Source organism: Hemitrygon akajei, unplaced genomic scaffold, assembly GCF_048418815.1.
Source record: "Hemitrygon akajei unplaced genomic scaffold, sHemAka1.3 Scf000173, whole genome shotgun sequence".
Classification (NCBI taxonomy): Eukaryota; Metazoa; Chordata; class Chondrichthyes; order Myliobatiformes; family Dasyatidae; genus Hemitrygon; species Hemitrygon akajei.
In genome coordinates, this window is record NW_027332059.1 from 528669 (window position 1) to 540099 (window position 11431).

At 47.0% G+C, this 11431-nt stretch overlaps 1 protein-coding gene across 1 annotated transcript; it reads left to right on the plus strand.

The window, feature by feature from the left end:
- Window positions 1–394: 394 nt before the first annotated feature.
- Window positions 395–10164, plus strand: LOC140724205 (uncharacterized). The gene is made up of 3 exons (XM_073038694.1): window positions 395–704; window positions 1572–1741; window positions 7476–10164. The coding sequence occupies exon 3, from the start codon at window positions 7867–7869 to the stop codon at window positions 9406–9408; it is 1542 nt and encodes a 513-aa protein (XP_072894795.1). The 5' UTR covers window positions 395–704; window positions 1572–1741; window positions 7476–7866; the 3' UTR covers window positions 9409–10164.
- The last annotated feature ends 1267 nt before the right edge of the window (window positions 10165–11431 follow it).

Sequence of the window (11431 nt, forward strand, 5' to 3'; positions counted from 1 at the left end):
ACATCAAAACCAGACTCCAGTGTGAACTCTATTGCAGCTGGTTCGTTTCTCAAACGTTACAGTTCGTGACACAGCTTTATAAAACTAGTTAGACCACATCTGGAGTATTTCATACAGTTCTGGTCGCCCCCATTCTTGGAAGGATGTCGGGGCTTTGGAGAGGGTGTGGAAGAGGTTTACCAGGATATTGCCTGGATTAGAGGGCATGAGCTATAACGAGAGGTTGGACAAACTTGTGTTGTTTTCTCCAGAGCGGCGCAGGCTGGGGTGAGACTGGATGGATATTTATAAGATTACGAGAGGAGTAGATACAGTGAACAGACGATATAATTTTCCTGCGGGTTGAAATGTCTGACACATTTAGGGTGAGAGGCGATGTGAACGGCAAGTTTGCTTCTTTACAGAGTGATGGGGAGCTGGATTTTTCTCTGGGGGTGTGAGACCCCACGCGTCACGTGATATCGTCTGCCCCTCCCATTTAACCGCAGATGGGCAGTATCTGGGCGTCTGCGTCCGAGGCCCCGCCCTCCTAATGACGCAACAATTACTTCGCGCATGCTCACAGTCTACAGGCGGGCGGTGTGCTCGCTTCCACAGTGCTGAAGTGCATCTGCTCCGGGATCGGCAAAGGGTTCCCGCCTCCTGGGTGGGGAGCCGGGGGTCGGGGTCACTGTCTGCGGGCCGAAGATATCACTTTCCCATCGGTGAGTACTGAGAGCGATCCCGAGCGGGGAGATCTGATGTTGGCCAAGAGCTCCGAACCGAGGGCCAATTTCTCATTTAGTACCCAGTTATCTGGGCTCGTCAGAAATGTGTCGGCTTCACTGAATCTGCATTGAGTGATCCAAACCAGGAGCCCAGGCTGTCTATTTCCACAGAATTGAAACGGACGTCCCGCGATCAGGTCACGTGAGGCTGTGCGCCGCAGATCTGCTCCGCCTTTCCCTTTGTGACGGACGATCACGTGGTGTGTGCCCACCGTCCGCGGATGGATGGTGATGCGGGATGGTGGGGGAAGTGGAGGGATGTATGGTGAAGTAAACCTACCGAATGCTGAAAAGCCTAGATACAGTGGACATGGAAAGTTTGCGATTGACAGCACAGTGTCAGAGTAAAGATGCTTCCCTTTAAAACTGAGATGAGAAAAATTTCTTCAGCCAAAAGATGGCTGATTTGTGGAATTTGTTGCCACAGAGGTTGGTTGAGGCTGCCATTTGGGTATATTTATGACAGATATTAATATACTCATGATTGCTAAGTAGCTTCAGGGTACCAGGAGCAAGGCAGGAATATGGTGTTGGAATAAATCTCAGCCATGGTTGAGTGGTGGAGCAGACTCGATGGATCGAATCACCTAATTCTGTCCCTACATCTTATGTCTTACAATGACTGAATGATGACTCCTTCCTATCCCATATCAGGTTTTGTGACGTGTCAGGGACAGATTTGTTCACTGAGATCGTTATATTTGTCTTCAATGTTTAGATTTCAGTGAGCAGAAATATTTTGTTCTCCTTTGTATTGTTAACATGCTTCATTATCTTTCATGTTATAAAAGTTATATGTTAAAGTTATACCTGCGGTGAGAGATTTATTGGAAGAAAAACCCACAAATGGAAGCAAACCACAACTGAAGACGAGGGAACAGCAACAAGTGAACCAGCCCGAGGACTGAGAGAACCAACTGGAGAGAAACCCTTCTGAGTCAGAGTTTCCATTGATTCAGTCAGGAGAAAATTTGGTGAGTCACATTTACTCAAATACTGGTCCTTTAGACATCACAGAACTGTACAAAGGAAGGTAGGGAATAATTGGAGTGAGACTGAATGTGCCCAGAAATACCAGTTATGCCTCTATCAGACCCAGTTGCAATCACTCCAGATCTGCTAATGTTCTGTCAGTAGCACAGCTCTTTAAACTCACACACATTCCCTCAGTGTTTGCTAATTCGAAGAGCTTGCATCTTCTGAAGTAGCTTTTGGTTGGTTCTGAGTGTAGAGAGGGAAAGAGGGGTGTTTATATTTACTATCTTGCAAAAAGAAGTAATTGTTTGCAATTACTTGCTGCAAACTCACTACCCATACCCCGTACATTCTCAACCAGATTATTGACATAGATGACAAGTAGCAATGGGTGTTACCCTGGGGAGCTCCAGGAGGCACGGGCCTTGACTCCAATAAACAGCCTCCCATCATCTCCATCTGCTTCCTACCATCGAGCTGTTCCCAGACTCTGGGCTCTGTGACAAACACAATGTTAGCAGCAAGATTAGACAGTGATTAATATAAAGAGAGATTTGTTGCTTCCTGAAAGCTGTCTGATGCAATGGACCAGATCCTCCCTTGCTCACAACGTGATCTGCCCTAGGACCCATCCTCCCAGGTCACACTGTGTCCGATAACCCACATCCCCAACCTCCCTCCACCAGCCAGTAGCCCCACAACTTTCCCACCATTTACCCCACACCCGTACACACAAACAGATTCATGTCACCAACATCCTCTATCACTGCTTGGGGAACCACAACCAACTGATCCTACATTCCAGGCCCAGACTGTCCAGCCGTCTGGCTCCTTCCCGGCCCTTTCCCACACAATCGACCTTCGATTTATGTTGTCATGTACCCAGTAACTGGGTAACCAAACCAGCAGAAATGGAATGATACGTTGGAGTCTGGTGGTACTGTAACTAAAGGTGTTTATTAGTAAACTAAGTAATACAGTATCCAAAATGCAAATATACATATACGACAGGTTAGCAATGATAAATATAGAAGTGTAGGAATAAGAATCAAAACCAAGTTCTATCATAGTCAAGGGGTAAATGAATAGTCCTCAGATAATGCAGAGTTCAGTTCAGTTTGGGTTAAGGTAGTTGCTGTTGTGACGTTGGAGAGAGAGAGAGAGCGAACGAGAGATGAGCGGAATCAGCAGGCAAACCTTCCGTTGTCTTCTTGTTCCTTTGTACTGTTGTGGTAATCGATTATGACCCTTCCGTTCCCGGCTAGACCGTTCTTCAGTGCTGGACTTGTCACCCAGGTGAGGACGGACACACACACAAGCCCCTACCGGCCTGCTTTTACACACTGAGAGCTTTGGACCGATTCCCCTGATTCGATCCTCCAAGTCCCCACCTTCCTGTGGGTGCACAACACTCGTTCAGTGTCCAGTGGCGTGTCTGCCTGTGTCTCAGCAGACTCGTCTTTTATCTCCCCAGCCGGGGTTCCAGCCATCCATCAGCTGATCATGTCCATCAAACTGGCCACTCCCTCCTGTCTCAGCAGGCACCTGACATCACTCTGCTGTGTCAGCAAGGATTCACACAAACAGGCAAAGTCCTTGGGAGTAAAGTCAACAATCAGCGAAGAAGCCATAATTTTAAATCCTTGTGTCTCTCTCATTATCAGCATGTGCAGCATGGTGCCTCTCCCCATCTTTATCCCTCCCTCTCGTTAGCAGCATAGTTCACGGGGGGCCAACTCTGGACCCCATCTCCCCATGGTTTTCTCATCACACATAACAATGTAAACCCGAGATCAGCTCCTTCCTCATCGCCGCCCAACCAGGCTCAGAGCTCGTTAAGGAGCCTCGTGTGTGGTACCTTGTAAAACATATATGTCAAACTCAAGGCCCGCGAGCCAAATCCGGCCCGCAGTGGAATTATCTTTGGCCCGTGAGATAATATCTAATTACTATTAAAGCTGGCCCCAGTAATCGAAGCGCCTATGGCGTATGATATAGCTAATGCTGAGTTTATTCAGGTACCAGGTTTTCAGGGCTTTTAGAGTTTATTCGGCAGTCTTCTTCATAAGAAACGGAATTTGTAAAGTGAAACACTTTGTAGTTATAGCAGAGACTGAGACACATGAGAGCAGGCTGAAAAAAAAAGATGCAACGAAAGCTGCGTTCGCACGCGACCGACTGATCCGGCCCGCATGAAGCTGCATTTTGCTCAATCCGGCCCGTGACCTAAAATGAGTTTGGCACCCCTGTTAAAAGGTCTGAAAATCCCAGTGCAAAATATCAACCAACTCTCATTTGTCTACCCTGCTTATTATTTCTCAAAGCATTCCACCAAATTCATCGGGCAAGATTTTCCCTTGCGGAAACAATGCTGACTCTGGCCTATTTTATCTTGTGCCTCCAAGTACCCCAAACTCACATCCTTAACAATCAACTCCAACATCTTTCAAACCACTGTCAGTCTAAGTGGCCTATAGTTTCCTTTCTTCTCCCTCTCTCCCTTCTTGAAGAGTGGAGTGGCTTTTGCAATGTTCCAGTCTTTCAGAACCATTCCTGAATTTAGTGATTCTTGAAGGATCATTAGTAATGCCTCCACAATCTCTCCCGCCACCTCTTTCAGAACTGTGTGTGTAAACCATCTGGTCCAGGTGACTTATCTGCCTTCAGATCTTCAGTTTCCAAAGAACCTTCTCTCTCCTTGTGGTCCCTTCTGTACAGGTCCCACCTTCCCTGGAAGAGAGCCATGGAACCAAAAATCCTATCCCCCCCACATGCCTGATGTCATGCATGGATTTGCTACACCGGGGTCTAACATCATGTGTGTGGTACCTTACATATGTGGGTTATTCTCGTGGTTGTGCAGTTTAATCTTTATTCCGTTCAGACAAGGGAGTGAGATCCAGTGTCACGTCCTCTCATTGTGGGCGGGCATTTTTTCATTCACTCCATTCCACTGTTAAAACTTGCCGAAGTGCAGCCAATGTTTCGAGGTATATATCCCTATTAATGCAAGAAGGAAGCTGAGGAATTCCTGAGGAATAATCAGTTTGCTTATAACAGCAGAATGGAAAATGTCCCTGGGCCTGGTGGTATGTTTTCTGTTTTTGTGTTTTCATTTATCTTCGACCCGATGGGTGGTTGAGAATTGAGAATGTCTGGTCTGGAGTTCTGGGAATCTTTAATTATGTTGCCTGATTTACTGAGGCAGCAGGAAGTATAGAGCGAGTCCATGGAGGGGAGGCTTGTTTCCATGATGTGCTCAGTGAAGTCCACAGTTCTCTGCTATTTCTTGAAGTCAGCAGAAGAGAGTAGCCACACAAAGGTGTGATGTATCCGGATGGGAAACTTTTTATGGTGTAAACTTCAATTCGCCGGATCAATAACCACACCACAATCAGTTCATTATATTTTTCACGAGTTCACTTTATTCTTTTCCATGAATCATGGGAAGTTCACATCTGCAGATGTACCGGGCTGTCCACACCACTTTCTACAGGGTCCTGCGATTGAGGGAAGTACAGTTCCTGTACCAGGCAGTGATGCAGCCAGTCAAGATGCTCTCAATTGTCTCCCTGTAGAAATCTCTTAGGATTTGGGGCCCATACCAAACTTCTTCAACCATCTGAGGTGAAAAACACAGCTGGTATGTACAGACCATTTGAGATCCTTGGTGATGTTTATGTTGAGGAACTTAAAGCTGTTCACCATTTTAACCCCAGGTCCATTGACGTCAATAGGGGTTAGTCTGTGTCCATTCCTCCTGTCCTCCACAATCAGCTCCATTGTTTTTGTGCCAATGAGGGAGAGTTTGTTCAGACCAGTCAGATGTTGTTCAGACCTCAGATAGAGTCAGCAATCAAATGGTTGAGCATGGTGCGATGAATGTGCTGAGCTGTGTATATCACAATGCAAGAAGCATCGTAGGAAAGCCAGATGAGCTCAGGACAGGGCATTATGATATTGTAACCATTCTTGGGACTTGGTTGCACCCAACAGTCTGAGGGATTTAGAGGAACAAATTTCCAGAGAGATCGCAGACCATGCCAAGAAACAAAGGTTGATTCAGTAAGTGATTTTAACTTTCCAGATATTGTCTGTGACTTCCATACTGTAAAAAGACTAGATGGGGTAGAGTTTGTCAAATGTGCCCTTACTCAGTAGGTAGGATTCCCGACGTAGAAGTGTGCAGGAAGCTGTTAGGAAATGATCCAGGGCTGGTGACAGAAATTAGTGATCATAATGCCAGGAGATTCAAAGAAAATATGGAAAAAGAGAGGTCTGGATCATGGGTTGAGATTCTCAATTAGAGAAAGGTCAATTCTGTGGTATCAGAAAGGATCTGACAAGTGTGGTTTGGGACAGGCTGTTTTCTGGAAAAGGAGTACTTGGTAAGTGGGAGGCCTTCAGAAGTGAAATTTTGAGGGTGTTGAGTTTGTACATGCCTGCCAAAATAAAGGTTGCATGGTAACTGGTGCAGGGAACCTGGGTTTTTAAGAGATATTGAGGCCCTGGATATTTTGTTCCTCTAAATGCCTCAGACTGTTGGCTGCTACCAAGACTCGTTAATGACTACAATATCATGATTCCACGCACTGAGCTCATCTGACTTTTTTTAGTTGTCTTCTGTTGGTTTCCAAAAGCTTCCCAATAATTTTTCTCTTTTGTTTGCCCTCTTTTTGGCTTTTATGTTGGCTTTGGCTTCTCATTTTAGCCACAGTTGTGTCCTCCTGCCTTTCCAATGCTTTCACTTCCTCGGATGTATCGATCACTCAGCTCCCGAATTGCTCCCAGAAACTCCAGCCATTGCTGCTCCGTTGTCCCTCCTACCTTTTCCCTTCCAAACAAGTTTGTCCAGCTTCTCTGTCACAGAAACCTACAGAAGTTCAGTATGGAAACAGGCTACTTGGCCCATCTAGTCAATGCTGAAAAAGCATTTAAGCTGTCTAATGCTTAAATGGTGAAACTGAGCTCATATTCATCACTCATGCTGACATCTCATTCCACACTCTCACAACTATTTCAGTGAAGAGCTTTTCTACACGCTCCCGTTAAATTTTCACCTTCGCCACTTACCCATGACCTCTGGTTATCATCGCATCCAACCTCAGTGGAAAATGCTGCTTGCATTTACCCTATCTGTACCCTAATAATTTTGTATACTTGTAACAAAACCTCAAAGCAATGTCTGATTCCCTTGTTTATGTTTAGAGCATATTTTAGGTGAAAAGATGATGAGGGGCATTCATTGTGTGTATCGCCAGAGGCTTTTTCCCCCAGGTCTAAAGTGGCTAACATGAGAGGCATAGTTTTAAGGTGCTTGGAAATAGATACCGAGAGTATGTCAGGGGTTAGTTTTTTTACACAGAGAGTGGTGGGTGCTTGGAATGAGTACCGGCTATTTGTGTGAGAGTGTTTCAGTTACTGTGGGGCCAGGCACCCATGCAGCTCAGTGGGAGCAGGGAATAACACCAATGGAGAGAGTCAAAGTGAGCCAGGTCACAGATTGGAGATGTTAGAAATGCCCCATTCTCATAGAGACAGGAGGAGCATCAGAGAATTTGATGGTCATTCTAGATACCAGCACTGTGCCCAGTTAGAAGATGACTTCTCTCTCCAACTTGGGTTGAAATTCACTGAAACGTTGTGAAGCCATATCACACCTTGACGAGTCAAGTGATCTCATCTGAAATGTTGTCTGACACCCATTGATGGACTTAGTAAATCTTTTTACAGGTTGAAAATGATGAGGAATTTGTCAACTGGAATCTCAAACATATCATGCCAGTTTTGCTGTCTCTGACCAGATATTTACGAAGTGGAGCAAGGGATTCACTTCATCTTCCTTCCTGTTCAGACTGTGGGGAGGGATTCACTCGATCATCTGACTGACTTCTACGCCCGTTATTTTACATGGGGGAACCCATTCACCTGCCCAGACTGTGGGAATGGGTTCAGTTGGTCGTCTCAACTGAAGGTACATCAGCAAGTTCATACAGGGACAAGGCCATTCACCTGTTCTGTGTGAGAGAAGGGATCCAGTCGGTCTTCCCACCTGTGGACACACCAGTCGGTTCACACTGGGCAGAGGCTGGTCATCTGCTGAATTTGTGGGGCTCACCGGAGAATGGCTCACCGGAGAGTTCACACTGGGGAGAGGCCGTTCACCTGCTCGGACTGTGGGAAGGGATTCAATTCCTCATCCCAACTGAAGGTACATCAGCGAGTTCACACTGGCGAGAGGCCATTCACCTGCTCAGACTGTGGGAAGCGATTCACTTGCTCATCCCATCTGAAGGTACATCAGAGAGTTCACACTGGGGAGAGGCCATTCACCTGCTCAGACTGTGGGAAGGGATTCACTTGCTCATCCCAACTGAGGGTACATCAGAGAGTTCACACTGGGGAGAGGCCATTCACCTGCTCAGACTGTGGGAAGGGATTCACTCAGTCATCTCAACTGAAGGTACATCAGCGAGTTCACACTGGAGAGAAGCCGTTCACATGCACAGACTGTGGAAAGGGATTCACTCGGTCATCTGACCTAATGGTACACCAGCTAGTTCACACTGGGGAGAAGCCGTTCTCCTGCTCAGACTGTGGGAAGGGATTCACTCGGTCATCTCAACTGAAGGTACATCAGAGAGTTCACACTGGAGAGAGGCCATTCACCTGCTCATACTGTGGGACAGGATTCACTCAGGCATCCTCCCTAATGAAACACCAGCGAGTTCACACCGGGGAGCGGCCATTCACCTGCTCGGACTGTGGGAAGGGATTCATTTGCTCATCTAACCTGAAGTCACATCAGCAAGTTCACACTGGTGAGAGGCCATTCACCTGTTCAGACTGTGGGAAGGGATTCATTCGGTCGTCGTACCTGATGGCTCACCAACGAGTTCACATAAGGGAGCGGCCGTTCACCTGCTCAGACTGTGGGAAGGGATTCCCCTGCTCATCCCAACTGAAGGTACATCAACGAGTACACACTGGCGAGAGGCCATTCACCTGCTCAGACTGTGGGAAGGGATTCCCTTACTCATCCCAACTGAGGGTACATCAGCGAGGTCACACTGGCGAGAGGCCGTTCACCTGCTCAGACTGTGGGAAGAGATTCACTCAGTCATCTGAACTGAAAGTACATCAGCGAGTTCACACTGGCGAGAGGCCATTCACCTGCTCAGACTGTGGGAAGGGATTCCCTTACTCATCCCAACTGAGGGTACATCAGCGAGGTCACACTGGCGAGAGGCCGTTCACCTGCTCAGACTGTGGGAAGGGATTCACTCAGTCATCTCAACTGAACGTACATCAGAGAGTTCACACTGGTGAGCGGCCGTTCACCTGCTCAGACTGTGGGAAGGGATTCACTTGCTCATCCCAACTGAGGGTACATCAGCGAGTTCACACTGGGGAGAGGCCGTTCACCTGCTCAGACTGTGGGAAGGGATTCACTTGCTCATCCCAACTGAGGGTACACCAGCGAGTTCACACTGGGGAGAGGCCGTTCACCTGCTCAGACTGTGGGAAGGGATTCACTTGCTCATCTCAACTGAAGGTACATCAGCGAGTTCACACTGGGGAGAAGCCGTTCACCTGCCCAGACTGCGGGAAGGGATTCACTTGGTCATCTCAACTACAGAGACACCAGCGAGTTCACAGTGGGTAGAGGCTGATCACCTGCTCAGACCTTGGGAAGCGATTCACTCAGTCATCTAGGCGTATGTAACTCTTGCTTCGGCTAGCAGCTTAATGTAGGGGTGATAGCCCCCAGCCCGGCCAAACTTGTGAAATCTCGTTTGGGTGGATGCTGTGTGATGTGTCCCCTGTTACAAATCAGTTCCCCGAAATTACAAACAGTACACAATGTGCGATTAAATGATTGAGCTTTATAATTCCTACTTTGACTATAGGGTTAGTAAAGTAAACAAAGAAAAAGGGCCCGCTCTCTCCATTCACGTCTTCTCATCTCTCCCTAGCGAAAGACCACAAATTCTCTCTTCCAGACTCACAAGAAAGAATGTTTCTCTCATTGGATAGCCCCACACTCCAAAACCCTGTTATCTCTAGTCTTAACCTAAACATTGCTGCTGCAGAGAAACCATTACCTCAGCAGTGAAACATTACAGAGAGGCCATTACATGAGCAGTGAAACCTTGCAGCATGTTACACTTGTGACACACTACCGGGTTCACACTGGGGAGAAAGTTTCAATAAGCTGCATGCTGGATATTTGTCCATCACCGTTGCTGAATGCAATTTCGAGAGTGACTGTCGGTGCTGAACTCTGCAATTATTGCTGCTGCTCACCACACCCAGTTCTGCACCCTGGTCACTGGGAATGGGAGGAGTTTCTTCTTTCACCTTTAATGGGACTGGTGTTTAATATTCTGAATCTGAAACAAATAAATCAGTTTATTTTAAACTCTGTCTCCGGTACTTAATTGAATTTATAACACACCTAGTGTACAGTAGTGAGTCAACTCTGGCCAGCTAGACCCTGCCAGTGATTCAGTTCCATGACAGTCCTTTTAAATCCTCCCCTGTACGGCCAAAACAGCATGGTTTTCCTCTTCCCAGACAGATCTCTTGGAATTTTTGAAATAAGGAAGGTGGTGTGTGTTGTTTATTTGGATTTTCAGATGGTTCTGAACAAGGTGCTGCAGCTGAAGCTGCTTAACAAGACCACAGCTCATGGTATTTGATGTCTCTGTGCTGCTCCCGCTGGAGTTTAGAATTATGGGCGGGTTTCCTGACTACTGTGAAGCCAAGATAGAGAGCATGTTTCCCATAACGCGTAGCCCAGGACCAGGGGTACACCCTCAGACTACAGGGAAATCAATTCATAAGAAAGAGGAAGACTTATGATATTATGTTTATTCAACATGGCCATGACTGATCTATGCTTCTGTGTCTATCCCCCTCTATCTCCACCTAAAATGTACCCAATCAGCCGCCTACACTCAGCTAGATAGACACTTCACTGATACTAAAGGAATTTACATGGAAGATTTAGAATTTTAGAAATTTCCATATGTCTCCATTTAAAATGAGTGGCCCTTTTCGATCCCTGTCAGTTTCTCTCTCACTGATCAATATGTCCCTTTCCCTCGTATATCTCCCCCGTCTCAATCCCTGGTTTCTATCCCAGCTTAACTCCCCATCTCTCTTCCCTCTCATATTCCCTCCAATCTCTCTCCTCCGTCATTCTCTCCCATGCCTCTTTCTGCCCCTCACTTGCTCCCCGTTTATTTCTTACCCACATCCATCTCACTCTTCCCGCAATTCTCTCCCCTCACTGGTTGTTGCCACCATCTCTCTCCCCTCTGTTTCTCAGCTCCAACACTTCCCTGCCAGCTCTCCTCAGTCTTGCTCACTAACACTCCTAGTCTCGATTCTCTCTCCCTCTTTTTCACAACCACCACTCAGCCTGTTCTCTCCTCCCTCCAACCCTCCCTCCCCCTCTTTCTCTATCTCTTCCTCCCCCTTCTCTCTTTCTCCCTCTTCCTCTATCTCTCTGTCACTTTCTCTCCCTCCTCTGCTTCATCCAACTCCAAACGCCAGTATGTTCCGAAGTCACCAAGGCTACTTATCTTGTCGATGTCACTGTCGCATATTGAAAGGGACGGGTTGCATCCTGCAGTGAGCACGGGCTGAGATTCAGTGTCGGGGTGGGTGTGTGGTTTGTAGAC